General features: G+C 42.3%; 1 protein-coding gene and 1 long non-coding RNA gene across 4 annotated transcripts in view; one reads left to right on the forward strand and one right to left on the reverse strand.

Annotated features, from left to right (window-relative positions):
* Positions 1-2,586: 2,586 nt before the first annotated feature.
* Positions 2,587-7,067, forward strand: LOC126984756 (uncharacterized). Its single transcript, XR_007737628.1, has 2 exons — positions 2,587-3,269; positions 5,180-7,067. It is a non-coding gene; the product is annotated as an uncharacterized LOC126984756 (long non-coding RNA).
* Positions 7,068-10,041: 2,974 nt separating this feature from the next.
* LOC126984758 (uncharacterized) overlaps positions 10,042-15,494 on the reverse strand; it is a 45,493-nt gene continuing 40,040 nt past the window's right edge. For 2 of the 3 annotated variants that reach the window (XM_050838817.1, XM_050838816.1), the window contains exons 2-3: positions 11,222-12,443; positions 10,042-10,907 (exon numbers count right to left, since the gene is read on the reverse strand). In XM_050838817.1, the coding sequence (XP_050694774.1) occupies positions 10,147-10,907; positions 11,222-11,636 (1,176 nt within the window). In that variant the 5' untranslated portion in view covers positions 11,637-12,443 and the 3' untranslated portion in view covers positions 10,042-10,146. Of the gene's footprint in view, positions 10,908-11,069; positions 13,213-15,494 lie in introns of those variants that run through there. The other variant, XR_007737631.1, reaches the window with a different exon arrangement.

Consider the following 15,494-nt stretch of genomic DNA (forward strand, 5'->3'; position numbering starts at 1 on the left):
TCTAGAGTCCCCGGAAACCCTCTCCTGAGTCCCCCAATTCGCATTACTTAGATTTTAAGGTTCCCTGCGAGCTAGGGGTGACACTGTTCGTCCTTAGATCGCCGGGTGGTGGCAGCACTACCCTCAGGGTGAGTTTCTGGCCTCAGGTTTTTCATTTCCCCCTATTTCCCCGTCTCCTTTGATTTTCCCGCATCACTTGGCGCGCCAGTTTTCAGGGCACTACAATAGGAAGGAAGAAAATAGAGAGAGGATGGAAAATGGGGAAGATAAAGAAGGTGAAGAAGGTGGAGACAAGATAACAGATGAAGAAATGCTGAGGAATGAGAAAAAAAGAAAGAAAAAGATGGAAGAAATGAACAGGAAGGAAAGAAGACAAAGGAAATAAAGATGAAGAGGGAGAGAAGATAAAAAAAACTCCTTTACGACCCTCCTAAGTTTTCCTTTCTTCCTTCCTTCCTTCCTCTCTTTACTACATTTTTCCTTCCTTCCTACTTCCTTTCTTCCCCTCTTTCCTAGTTTTCCTTCCTTCATTCCTCTAGCTCTTTCGTACACTTTCCCTTCTCTCTCTCTCTCTCTCTCTCTCTCTCTCTCTCTCTCTCTCTCTCTCTCTCTCTCTCTCTCTCTCTCTCTCGCTTCCTTTTCTTCTAAATTTCTACCCTTTCACTTTCTTCCTTTCTCTCTCCTACATCCTTCCTTCCTTCCTTCCTTCCTCTCTCTCTCTCTCTCTCTCTCTCTCTCTCTCTCTCTCTCTCTCTCTCTCTCTCTCTCTCTCTCTCTCTCTCTCTCTCTCTCTCTCTCTCCTTCCTTCCAACCAAAATTCTCTTCCCTTCCCTTCCTTCCTTCCTACCGGGTTAAAGACTGGTGCAGCTTCGAGTGGATGGATATACAAGTGTCTTGATACAATCTTCTTGAAAGAGGTCAAGTCATAGGCAGGAGGAAATAGAGGCGAAGGAAGGCTGGTCCAGAGTTTGCCAGTGAAGGGGATGAAAGAATGAAGATGCTGGTTAATTCTTGCATAAGGGATTTGGACAGTATAGGGATGAGCTTGAGTAGAAAAAGTCGTGTGCAGCGGGGCCGCGGGAGGGGGGAGAGGCATACAGTTAGCAAGTTCAGAAGAGCAGTCAGCATGAAAATATCGATAGAAGGTAGAAAGAGATGCAACATGGCGGCGGAATTTAAAGAGGTAGAAGACTGCCAGTAAGAGGCGGGGAGCTGATGAGACGAAGAGACTTTGATTATGTGTTGCCTTCAACTCTGTCTTTAATATTTTACTAGAAGTTTGCTTCCTAGTTGTTAGGGTGACGCAATACAAATGTTAAATTATGAGGTTTATTCACATTATGTTAATATATAAAGGTAGCGAGCTTATTGAAACTAACAATATTATTTACAATTCATCACTGTTGGTAATGGTAGCGAACACACTGATATTAATTAATAATGCTATTGACAGCTCATTCTGTTGGTAATGGTAGCGAGCTTTTACCGAGTTACTTACACTACTAATTAAAACTCATCATTCCAATCACCTTAAAGGGCTCACTCATCTCTTAGACTATTACAATTACATGAAGATGTGATACACTGGCCATAGCCTAAACACTTAACCGTTGTTAAATAACAACTACCCAAATCAGGGTTCAATGATACATGATTATTATTGAAAATATTCCTACCACCGATATGTGTTCACAGGGTTGATCATGGAAGCACGGTAGTCATGGGGGTTCAGGACACCAAGGAGGTGGTCATGAGTCCCCACAAACATTGAATTAAACAAATTACACTAACCAGAAAAAGTATTCCTTTCTATTACTGAAGTAATCATGGGATGAGACATTCGTGCTCCTAAAGTACCAGAGGATGGGCATGGAAGCCCAACAAAGGGGTAACTTTACATTCTAACACAACAAGGGGGTAACCACTCAGTCAGTATAGGGAACCTGTTGGGAGGAGAGACGAGGCTTGATTGAATATCGTTATAGGTATAATAATAACATTGTAACACTAAATAATCACTGTCCGTTTTGGAATTAACTTCACACATACCTGTTGGGAGGAGAGACGAGGCTTAACTGAATATGCAGTTCTCGCGCTTTCCCCCAACTCGACTCCTCCTCCCCTGGCGTGGCTGCCGGCTAACTAGCACCGAACGGTGGTTGTTGAGATACTTGGCCTGTTCCGCTAACTCAGGAGTTCAGAGACAGCTGTTCCTCTCTCCCACGTGACTTAGGTGAAAAATTCCTCCTCGTTGTTCCTCATAAAAGGAAACCTAACTTAACCATCCTCGGCACCTTCACTTATGAGTCAGCAGACCCGCGCGATGCTGACCCGTCACTGGTTCGTCTGTCTGTCGGAATGTCTGCCCGGCCGCACCATCACCTAACTCACAAGCATTCATCGGTTATTACGGGTTATCGATTTTTACTGGTTTTCCCCGCATTACAGTTAGACTTCCCTCTGTCCAAAAGAGCCGTGTGAGTGGAGCCCCCCACACGTGAGATGCATACTCCATGCTATTTTTGTATAAAATTACTTCCCGTTAAATTGTGTCAGTAGGGAGAAATCACGCATCATTTGCGGTCAATTGAACTTTGGGTAACAGTAATGTAATTCTAATTTCCGACGGTAAATCACGGAAGAAAGTTTGATAGCAGCTGGGCCCGTATCCTCGAGAGCTATTAACTTTTACTCTTAAAGTTACTATCAAAGTTAATAGTTTCAAATTATTAAGAGTAAAAGCTATCCTCGTCAACTTTGAGTGTAGGTATTAGCAAATCCTGGCTACTATTATCTTCTTCTTCTTCTTCTTTATGGCGGGCTCGTTGCTAAGGACGCCTCCGTGCAAAACGTAAACATCCGACATGAATTAAGTATATATTTCAAAAGAATAATAAAGAAAAGATGTATAAATGTACAACAGAAACATAATAAATGGCAAACACAAGAAAATACTGAGTTTTGTGGCAGATAGAAGCAGCCTCAAAGGCTGTTTTTACTCCGTCACTCGTCAATGCCCGTATCTCCCCGCCTGCGTCACGACTTGCTCTGCTGAAATTACCGCACCATAACCACGTCATCTGCCCCAATGATCTACGGGCCGGAGAACCAGCGCAGAAAAGGAGTAAGTTTAATTGGTCGCCAGATGAAACGGTCTTCTTACATCAAATTCATGAAAAAATACGTATAATCAGAGGGTGTTATGGGAAGAGTATCACCCCTGAGGATAAGAAGAGAGCGTGGACTGAAGTGGCAGAAGCTGTAACAAGGTTGGTAATCACATATTCATGGTTCAATCAGCTTACAAACTAACCTAACCTAATCAATTGGGTATTTTTTGCATAATAACACAACCACTGACCTTCCAAACAGAACATACCTTTTCATTCTATATCTGAATAGTTTCATTATGACCATTTCTGCCACAACCCCCTCTCACTCAACAACCCAACATAACTAAACATAACCATGCCAAACCTGCCCCGTCCTACCGAGCACATCCTAACTTAACATGCCAAGTTTGTTGGGGGGGAAGAGGGGGTTGGTATAGATAGTTAAGGCATATTTGCCAGACTATGGACACTTTTACAAGTACTTTATGTCAAGACTATATGGGAATAGGTAGGTTTTGTGAAAATGGTAAAGTAAGATTAAAATAGTATATTTATAGCATTGGTCAAACAGATTATGGTGATATAATGTTAGATTGGAATGTACTCAAGATAATGAAATTAAGGTTAATGCTTTTATTTTTTTGTTACATATTCACATATTCATGATTCAAGTAACTTGCAAACTAACCTAACCTCGTCAAATGGGTATTTTTGTATACAAACACAACCACAGAGTTTCCAAACAGAACATACTTTTTCCTACTGCTTCACATGAATAGCATCATCATGACCATTTCTGCTGCAACCCCCACTCCCTCAACAATCTAACATAACTAAACCAACTCCTGCTAAACCTGTCCTACCTAACACATCCTAACCTAACATGGTAGATCCCCAAGTGCCAAACCTGCCCCGTCCTACCGAACACATCCTAACTTAACATGCCAAGTTTGTTGGGGGGGAAAAGGGGGTTGGTATAGATAGTTAAGGCATATTTGCCCTTTTTTTGTTCTTTATTTATTTTTATTTATTATTTATTTTTATTGGGGGGGATGCTAGGCATGCCAGACTATGGACACTTTTACAAGTACTTTATGTCAAGACTATATGGGAATAGGTAGGTTTTGTGAGAATGGTAAAGTAAGATTAAAATAGTATATTTATAGCATTGGTCAAACAGATTATGGTGATACAATGTTAGATTGGAATATACTCAAGATAATGAAATTAAGGTTAACGCTTTTATTTTTTTTGTTACATATTCACATATCCATGATTCAAGTAACTTGCAAACTAACCTAACCTCGTGAAATGGGTATTTTTGTATACAAACACAACCACAGAGTTTCCAAACAGGACATACTTTTTCCTACTGCTCCATGTGAATAGCATCATCATGACCATTTCTGCTGCAACCCCCACTCCCTCAACAATCTAACATAACTAAACCAACTCCTGCTAAACCTGTCCAACCTAACACGTCCTAACCTAACATGGTAGGTCCCCAAGTTTGTTAGGGTGGAAAGGGGGTTAGTATAAGAGAGTCAAGTCATATTTACCTGTTATTTTATTTATTCCTTATTGAGATTTTTTTTTTTTTTTTTTGGGGGGGGAGGGGAATGCCATACTCTCAACACTTTTACAAGTATTTTATGTTAAGACTATATCGGAATAGGTAGATTTGATGAGAATGGTAAAGTAAGATTAAAATATTATTTTGATAGCATTGGTCAAACAGTTTCTGGTGATATAATGTTAGGTTAAAAGTACTCAAAAGAATGGAATTAAGATTAATGCTCTGATTTTTTTTGTATAGCTGTATTGTGTAATATCATCCTACTTAGAGAAAAGCATTTTAGAAAAGTAGGTAAAGAAAAGTAGTATATATGGCCATGTTCATAACAACTAAAAAGTTAATGTCTTTTGATGCATGTAAATAAAAAACTGGTACTGATTTAGCTTTCCATCACAGCATGTATTAAATGTTATTGGAGAAGGTATGGGAAATAAAAAGCATGCCATAGTGAAACGATTAAGAAACTTGCTTCACATTTATACCCTGACAGTGCCTTCCCTGGGAGTGGACCCCGTACACAGGATGACTGTGAGAGGCGTTGGTACAACGTACAACAAAAATCAAAGCCTTGCATTGCCAAGTGCAAGAATGAGCAGCGGCAGACTGGTAATTTTTTTTAGTTGTTATGTCTTTAAATGTAAAACTTATATTAGTTAGTTTTTTTATGTGCTCACAGAATGCAGCTATACTGGCCACAATGCCTTTATTTCAGCTTAAAGTTAATAAGTTCATAGCAGTGAACTGCATATTTGATATAGAAATTTTTTTAATGTTTATCTGTCAATGACTATCAATCTATCTAAATACCTTGGTTGTCTTCCCCCAGTGAAGGGTTTTAGCCAAGACAGGCACACACTTACTCACACACTCACACTCATGTACACCACTCTCTCAGCTGCACAGCCCCTGAGGGAGTAAAAAAGGCCCTCACTGTATGGGGGATTAGTTGCACAGTTCAGACAGGGAACTTCCACACCAAGGCCTCGCAGCATACACTGGTTTACCCCTGCCCCTTCATAACAATGACAATTCCCCCAACACCTGAGTGCCCCATACGTGTGGCACCACAGATACGCAGGCGCCTGCCTATATAACTATGACATTAACTGTGGTAGATAAACTGGTGTACGACATCATAGGCTGCTCGTCTCATGTATTTGAAGGGGTACCAGAGCCACTCAGCATTGACATGATGTGCTAGGGATAGGACAGCAGCAACAGTCAAGCAGCAGTGAAATATTGACTGGCCTGTATGTTTTTGGCAAAAACTTTTATATTCTCATTAAAACAATTTATTAATCACCCTTAAATTCATATTCTTTGTAGATACACACTTTATTAGTATTGCTAGAGACCATCCCAGCACATTGTTCATTACTTGTGGAAAAGATACCATTAGCTGCTCCGGCAACAGCCACTGCTTCAATATCTGCTGGCCCTATGACACCAGCCACTGCTCATCATCTGCTGGCCAATGACACCTGCCACTGCTTCATCATCTGCTGGCCCTATGACACCAGCCACTGCTTCATCATCTGCTGGCCTAATGACACCTGCCACTGCAAGGGATGACAATGAAGCTGCTCCACCACAGTCACCACCTACTTCATCGGAGTTAAGAGATGCCTTTCATAGGGCAGCAGTATAATTTTTTGATGCTGGGGCTGAATATTACTGCCTCAAGGCTATGATTTTCACTTTTTTTTTTTATTACTGAGGTTAGGGTGGAAGGGGTGAAAAATAATCTGTGCTGTTTTTCGACAGAAATGGTTAGCAAATTCATTCAAAGCACAAAATTTACCAGAAAAAAAATTGTGTGCCATTGTGAGTGGGTTCACTTGAGATTGGGCTCCAATACACCTCCGTGGTCTAGTGGTCAGCATGCCTGGCTTCTACACGGGCCCAGGTTCGAATCCCGGCCCGGGCAGTCGGCGTGCAGCTCACCCAGCTGATCATCCTCCCTCTCGGGCTGGTCGATAAATGACTACCTGGGGAAACTGTGGTAACCCGGATGTCAAACTGGCCCTGTGTCCCAAGGTAATGGGCTCCCTCCCACCACAGGCTCAAGGGCCAATGTCACAGAGATGAGCATTAGCTTATAACACCTTTAGGCACCGATCATATTTGCATTTTATGTAGTCTGTGATGCAGGCAGGATATTCATTAGCACCTAATTAGACTCATGCTGCTCTCCAGTGCTCTCTGATGAACTCACAATCAAAGATGTAGTATACCTATATGGTAGCATTGAGTAATCTTAGGTCACTTGGTAAAGTGTTCACCTAAGTCCGACCCAAGCTGACAACATAAACCTAAGCGTGTTTGCAAGCTGAGTGTTTAGAATATTGGCATAATAATAAAAGATGCTGAAAACTGGATTCCACTACTTTATTGAATATATGAATAATTATATACTGAATTTGTAATGGAGCCAAGATAAAAAAAAAGCTATGTTTTCAGCGGTCATACCATGATCTCATGAAAATAATTAGGTTGACATATATAATTAATTACTACGTATTTTGGTATGATGACCATTGCACGTTAATACCATAGCTTTGCGAGCATTGAGTAATCTTAGGTCACTTGGTAAAGTGTTCACATAAGTCCGACCCAAGCTGACAACATAAACCTAAGCATGTTTGCAAGCTGAGTGCTTAGAATATTGGCATAATAATAAAAGATGCTGAAAACTAGATTCCACTAATAGAGTAATTATATACTGAATTTGTAATGGAGCCAAGATAAAAAGCTATGTTTTTCAGTGGTCATACCATGATCTCATGAAAATAAATAGGTTGACATATATAATTAATTACTACGTATTTTGTTATGATGACTATTGCACATTAATACCATAACTTTGAATCCAATGATGAATATCTTCAAGCAAGACACAAATAGCAACAGATCGGTCACCAATTCACTCAGTAAACACAATACTCCAGAAAAGTATACACTGAATTCACAATAAAGTTGTTTTTCCACTTGGAACTTTGTAAACAGAAACCAAGTAACCTCGTTTTACTTCACTCATAAGTCATGATGTTCGCGATGTGGTCACCTCGACCTTTCGTTCCTCCTCCCTCACACTGGCAGACGTCTGTAACAAGCTTTCTTACCACCATTATCTCAATATGAATAACCAGCAGCAATAATTATAAATCATATTCTAAATGACATTTTAATGCAATTTTAATGTCATCTTTTTCATTTGCATGTGTGTACCTTTCTGCTGCAAATAAAAGTTTTTTTCCCATGTTTTGTTTTCCTTAACTCGAATATTTCACATTTTAATCAATAACAAAGGCATCAAACACTAATTGTATGTTCAAGCTATGTTTATTTTATTTTTTCTGTTGACATAAACTACATCGTTTTCCTTTGGTGCCATTATTTTCACATGGGTACAGTCTATCACTCCCACAACACCGGCAAGTTGGTAGAATTCTGCTTGCTTTACACGGATCTCCACCGGTTGCCAGTCACTACGGCCCTCAACCACTACGGCCCCAGTCACTTCGGCCTCTGACCCTAGTCACTACGGCCCCAACATGAGTCACTACGGCACCAACCCCTAGTCACTTCGGCCATCATTAGAAAGTATTTTTAATGAAAACTGGTATTCTTTCCTGCTTGCATTAATAGGAAATAATTGCAGTAAGACATGTTGATAAAAGAAAAATATATTTAACACAGAAATAGCTATATAACCAGAATGTATATGGTTCATACAAACTGTACAAATCCTAGTCGTACAACACATATAAGGGAATCTGATACAGTATACATATATTTAGGTTTAAAACTTGTGATGTAATATCTAATATATAGTATGTATAAAACAGCATCTTAAAACCTATGATATAATACATAAAACACCATTTATTGGGAAGGTCCATTTGTACATAACTTCGAACATGCTTTTAAGAGGTGATTGGTGGTAATTTCATGGTCTTCATACCGTTTCCATAGGGCAAATATTTTGCCTTGCACTGTTCTAAACTGACGGCGCTGGCGACGTGTGTGTTTACCATCCTTGACAAGACGGACCTCTACAGTTACATTTTTTGCTTCTTTGTACAGTAATGGCACGAAAACATAAAATGGAATATGAGAGCTGCCTGCCATACCATTCAACTTTCTGTGGTATCCCTCTACGTCATTGTTAGTCCGGATACTCTGCCCGAATACAGTCCAGTCACTTGGCGCCCAGAATCCATTGATCTAAGTTTCTTTAATATAATCCATTAGAATTTTAAGTGGTCCAGGAGGCACTCGTAATTCAACCTGTTCAAATGTTGTTTTTATGTGTTCTTCAGGGAGGAAAGGAAGTGCCATGAGCTGCCTTATGAAATCCTTAGTTGGGCGATGATTCATGTATGGTGCAGCCAGTCCTATTTCTTGGATTTTTCTCCAAATGGCTTGATTCCAATGGAACGAGCATCCTTGCAATTTTACTATCGGGAGTAATGTCCTGACAGCCGACCATACAGCAACTTCAAAATCTAAAACCAATTTCTTTACTTTGCACTCCTGTAGTATGTCTAAAATAACCTTAAAAACTTTCTTATAATCTTTTTTTCTTTTCCCCGACATGAGGGTAAATACTAGAGGTACTTGTTTCATATTTCCTTCTATTCCTTTCACGAATGCATGGATGCCAAATAATTGATAGAATGGCTTGCGCACTACACGAAATGTAGCATCCACGTACCACGTCCTTGCATTCTTGAGTAAAGCAAGTTGTTCAGAAGTAGCGAATATTAAGTGTCGGCCACCAGTTATAGCAATATCCTTCTGAAGGAACTCTTTTGGGATGTAATTGTCATCGACACAATCTTCCAAACAACTATCCCCTATTCTTTGACAACACCCAGCTATCACCTTCCTCAACACTAAACATCCTCGGTCTATCCTTAACTCAAAATCTCAACTGGAAACTTCATATCTCATCTCTTACTAAATCAGCTTCCTCGAGGCTGGGCGTTCTGTACCGTCTCCGCCAGTTCTTCTCCCCTGCACAGTTGCTGTCCATATACAGGGGCCTTGTCCGCCCTCGTATGGAGTATGCATCTCATGTGTGGGGGGGCTCCACTCACACAGCTCTTCTGGACAGAGTGGAGGCAAAGGCTCTTCGTCTCATCAGCTCTCCTCCTCATACTGATAGTCTTCTACCTCTTAAATTCCGCCGCAATGTTGCCTCTCTTTCTATCTTCTATCGATATTTCCACGCTGACTGCTCTTCTGAACTTGCTAACTGCATGCCTCCCCCCTCCCACGGCCCCGCTGCACCCGACTTCTACTCATGCTCATCCCTATACTGTCCAAACCCCTTATGCAAGAGTTAACCAGCATCTTCACTCTTTCATCCCTCACGCTGGTAAACTCTGGAACAATCTTCCTTCATCTGTATTTCCTCCTGCCTACGACTTGAACTCTTTCAAGAGGAGGGTATCAGGACACCTCTCCTCCCGAAACTGACTTATCTTTCGGCCACCTCTTTGGATTCTTTTTAGGAGCAGCGAGTAGCGGGCTTTTTTTATTAATGTTTACTTTTTTGTGCCCTTGAGCTGTCTCCTTTGCTGTAAAAAAAAAAAAAAAAAAAAAAAAAAAAAATTCAAAGTTCAAATTATCTGGTTCATCAGGTCTGTTACCCTGTCTAAGGCGATTTAGAGACCGTGCTATGTTAACTGTATTTAAACAGGCTGCATCATCCCCTTCTGTGGCAGTTCTAGCACGATCCACTAAAGAAGAAGCGGATGAAAAAATGTTAACCTTCTCTTTGGCTAAGGCCTTTGCAGTAGCAATGACTTCAGCCTTAAAAGTAGCACCTTGTTGGGGTTCGTGAACATGATGATGAGATCCTCCGGTGAAAATGGAGCCATTCTGAAGGACAGTAGCAGGACATGTTAGCATCTTGTTTCTCACACTACAGCGCCAAGTTACTTTACCAGTTGGATTTTTCTTCTTCCCTGTGGCCTTTTGGTTATAGGTATAACCAAAGGAATCTACAAGGAGGGCATTTCCTCTTCTCGTACCACCTTCAACGATCTTATAAGAGTTTATTAATTCATCCCCTATACCTGGAACTTCATCAATAATGTCATCAGGTAGAATACTTTCTTCATATTCCTCTGGCAAGGCTGGTCGGGTGCTGATGTCCGGGATAGATCCTACCTCCTCCAAAACTCCCCCTTCCTCCGTCTCCAACAGATCTGTACAACATCAGTATCATCACTAATAACATCAATACCATCCCTAACAACATCAGTAACATTTTAATAATAATAATAATAATAATAATAATGATGATCATAATCATAATCATAATAATAATAATAATAATAATAATAATAATAATAATAATAAAAACTCACCTTCATTATCTACTGGTCGGGTGCTAACGTCATCAAGAGGTAAAGCTTCCAAAGGTGTGCTTTCAGCCATAGGGACGATGTTCTGATAAACTACCGCTTCCTCCTCCTCCAACTTGTTTTTCACTATAGTATAATAAAAACATAAAATTTACCTTCTACTTCTGAACATGTGATGCAGATCCAGTGCATGTGTAGCTCCCCTTTCACCATGGAACGATAATCCTTGTAGGAAATCCCGGTGTTACACTTCCTGTGTTGCCAGCGTTCACAGTTAGCGCACTGAATGGCATGCTGACGAGGCCGAACTTCACTCGCGCAAACCACACAGGGATATTCCATGATGGAGAATGATAACAGAACTGGATCTTCATGACTTGTAAGCAAAGCAGCGAAGCAGATGAATATTAACCCGTCACCCAAAAATAGAGGCTCAGAACTAAGTGTATAATTGCTAGTGATCGTGAGAATATCATCTTTTATTCTCTCTCTCTCTCTCTCTCTCTCTCTCTCTCTCTCTCTCTCTCTCTCTCTCTCTCTGTTTATTAGAGAGAGAGAGAGAGACCACATGTCAATTTCTCTCTCTCTCTCTGTGAGGCCTGGATGAGATATTCAGGAGGAGTTGGACTGAGACAAACAACACAAATATACAAACAAGTGGTTTATTGAATTCTTTAGACATATACATAGACAACATATGATTTATACACTTTTGGTAATATATACATGTATGATTCTATATTCCTTTCCTTGGTTATGAAATGACATGTGGTTTCTCTCTCTCACTGTAGTTCTTATATTTAAGTTAACATCTTGGGAGGCCGTAGTGCCTGGGGCCGCAGTGACTAGGGTTGACGGTGAGAGAGGCCGTAGTAACTAGGGCCGTAGTGACTAGGGCCGAAGTGACTGGGGCCGTAGTGGTTGAGGGCCGTAGTGACTGGTTCCCTCTCCACCCTATCAAGAGGAGACTGGATAAACCTCCCGACTACCTACGGGTCATTGAGGACGGCCAGAGTTTCCACAATCACCCTGCTTACACTACTCTGGCTTACCCCCTAACTCATCACTTGAACACTGCAGCATTTTTCCTGTAGCCAAGTACCTTTAAGTCAAAATCACTTTCAACCCCGGGGTGAGGGAATGCTCCCTTTGAACTGGATCTTGTAGCTCTCTTCTCACCAAATCAGTCACATACTCCATTCCTGCACGGTCTAATATGTATGTCTTGACAAGTTCACCATCGTTATACAGTTCCAAAGCGCCCTATCAAACTCTAAATTGCGGAGGCGGGCTGGACGAGGAAGTCCGGTGGCTCTTGCTCTTGCTCTTGCTGTACAGGTGACCCGTTGGAGAGTCAGGCCTTCGTATCGGCACACCCTGTAAAAATAAAACAACACAAGCAGTATCCATTACAAATCTTCCAATTCCCTATTTCTTGCACACCACATCTTTTCCAGAAAAGCCTTCATGGCTTCTATAATTCTATCATTTGCTTCATCACTCAGTCCCAGCAGCAGCAGCATCCATTCCCTCTCTGTCCTTGCAATCCTCCCATTCACATCACAGCCCATCTCACTCAGTGCCACCCTCATCATCTCCGTCCTTTCTCTCTGGTACCTCCCACACACCAGTATCACATGCACGACAGTTTCATCCACACCCCTGTCACACATCTGACACACTTTGCTGCGGGACTCAGACCACCTGTAGTTTCTTGCATTCACATTCATACACTGCGCGCGAGCTTGGAAGAGAAGATCACCACCCAGGCTTCCATCATACCAGCTGACACACTGCGGGGCTTCCTTTTCCCTGTACCACTCCAAAGTAGTCTTTCGCTCCATCACATGCTTCCACCTCCTCAGACCGTCACCTTTCACTGCACTGTCTATCTCTTTCTTCCACTTTCTCACATTCCATTCTAGACCCTCACTATTTCTGTCAGTCACCTTCCATTCAAAGAAACGCCTCCCTTCCTCTCTGCTCACCCACCTGACTCGCATACCACTGTCACCAACCATTCTCATGCAGTTTTTAATCCATTTGCTCTCATGCACACTCCACAAGTAGACCTTCCGTGCCAATCTCGCGTCATCCATTCGTTCCAGTCTGACTTTGTATCTAAGGGTAGCCTTCCTAAATCTTTCCCTAAGGTACTCCACCCATATCACCCTCAATGCTTCCACCGCTGCATACCTTGGTGCATTCAAAGCTAACCTACCGATCCTATTTTGCCCTACTTCCAATTTATCCATTTCCAACTCACTCCATGTAATCACCTCCATCCCATACATCACACTCGGCACTGCTACACTCTTCCACACCTCTCTCAGCACATCATACTTACATGCTCTCATTCTTGCCGCACTTCCCAGACGGCCCACCCATTGATTAACTAGGCTAATCTTCTCATTCTTTGTCCTTTCACATCCTCTCGGACTCATCCATACACCCAGGTACTTGTATGCATCTGTTTGCCCTAGCTCTGTGTCTCCTAGCCTCCAGGTCCTATTTCTCTCATCTTCTGCCCCATTCACAACCATTATCTGACTTTTCTCACTACTATATTTCACTCCAAAATCTCTCCCATACTCATTCACCACATCTAATAGTTCCTGCAGTTCCTCCGCTGACTCACTCATGACTACCACATCATCTGCATATAGAAGCACACTTACCCTGTCTTCTCCCACTTTTACTCCTGCATTCTTTCTCCTCATCCTGGCTGCCAGCTCCTCAGTGTACAGACTGAAGAGAGTTGGAGACAGGATGCAGCCCTGCCTAACACCTCTTTCACTCCTCACCCACTCTGTCTCTAATGCTCCTAGCCTATACCTGGCTCTTGTATCCACATACATGCTCCTAATGATTCGCACTATCTTATCACTCAAACCTACTTTCTCCAGTACCTTGCACATCACCTCCCTGTTCACTCTATCATACGCTTTCTCAATATCAAGAAACCCAAGATACAACGGACTTCCATTCTTCCTTTTCCTCTCTATCATCTCATTTACCACATACATATTGTCCTCTGCTCTCCTGTCTGTGCGAAAACCATTCTGCTCCTCACCCGACCTCTGCTGAGAGAAGGTCGTGACCTCACCCCGCTGCGCCCCACAACATCGCTTGCCCTGTGTTTTCGTCGTGCTCTTGGGCGTTTGTGTGTTCTCGCTTGTGGACCTTGTGTGTTGCCTGTGATTTCCCGACACGTGTTTGGTGTGTGTTCGCTTGTGGTTTCTGCCTGTGGTTGCCTCTGTGATTTTGTGTTTCCGGTGTTTTTGCGTGTGATCTGGCTGTCTCCGGGTGTTCTGCGTGGGTTTCAGAGTGATTCAAGTGTGTTGTGTTTCCGGTGTTTTGGCGTGTGATCTGGCTGTTTCCGGGTGTTCTGCGTGGGTTTCAGAGTGATTCAAGTGTGTTGTGTTTCCGGTGTTTTTGCGTGTGATCTGGCTGTTTCCGGGTGTTCTGCGTGGGTTTCAGAGTGATTCAAGTGTGTTTCAGAGTGATTCAAGTGTGTTGTGTTTCCGGTGTTTTTGCGTGTGATCTGGCTGTTTCCGGGTGTTCTGCGTGTGTTTCAGAGTGATTCAAGTGTGTTGTGTTTCCGGTGTTTTTGCGTGTGATCTGGCTGTTTCCGGGTGTTCTGCGTGGGTTTCAGAGTGATTCAAGTGTGTTGTGTTTCCGGTGTTTTTGCGTGTGATTTAGCTGCTTCTAAGTGTACTGCGTGGGTTTCAGAGTGATTCAAGTGTGTTGTGTTTCCGGTGTTTTTGCGTGTGATTTAGCTGCTTTTTTTTCTAAGTGTACTGCGTGGGTTTCAGAGCGTTTTGAGTGTGCTGTTTTGTTTCAGGTGTTTTTGCGTGTGATTTGGCTGTTTTCGAGTGTTCTGCGTTTCGAGTGTGTTGTGTTTCCAGTGCTTTTACGTGTGATTTGGATGTTTATAGTGCTCTGCGTGGGTTTCAGAGTGTTTTGAGTGTGCTGTTGTACTTCCGGTGTTTTTGCGAGTGACTTGAGTGTTTAGTCGTGCTTGTGCTTGGGTTTCTGAGTGTTTCGTGTGTCCCGAGTGTGACTTTGTGTTCCCGAGTGTCTCACGCGTGATTTGGGTGTGTCGACAACCCACCCTTTGAATTCCCTGAGGATTCAATCTGCTCCCCCTCAGTACACACTCTTGCCCTCCCCTAGAGGATTAACCCTTCCTACACCCCTGGCCCTCACATCCCCTACGCCCCCCCCACCTCGCTCACCTCACATCCCTTTGCTCCTCCTCATCCCCTAGAGGATTAGCTCTTCCTACTCCTCCCTCACCTCCACATATTTCTAAGCCCTTCCCCCTCACTCACCTTACCTCACATCCTATTTACCCATCCTTTCACCCACCTTACCTCTCCTCTTTCTTAACCTTTCTTGTTCTCACACACCTCACTCACCTCACAT

Source organism: Eriocheir sinensis, chromosome 57 (genome assembly GCF_024679095.1).
Source record: "Eriocheir sinensis breed Jianghai 21 chromosome 57, ASM2467909v1, whole genome shotgun sequence".
NCBI classification, from domain to species: Eukaryota; Metazoa; Arthropoda; class Malacostraca; order Decapoda; family Varunidae; genus Eriocheir; species Eriocheir sinensis.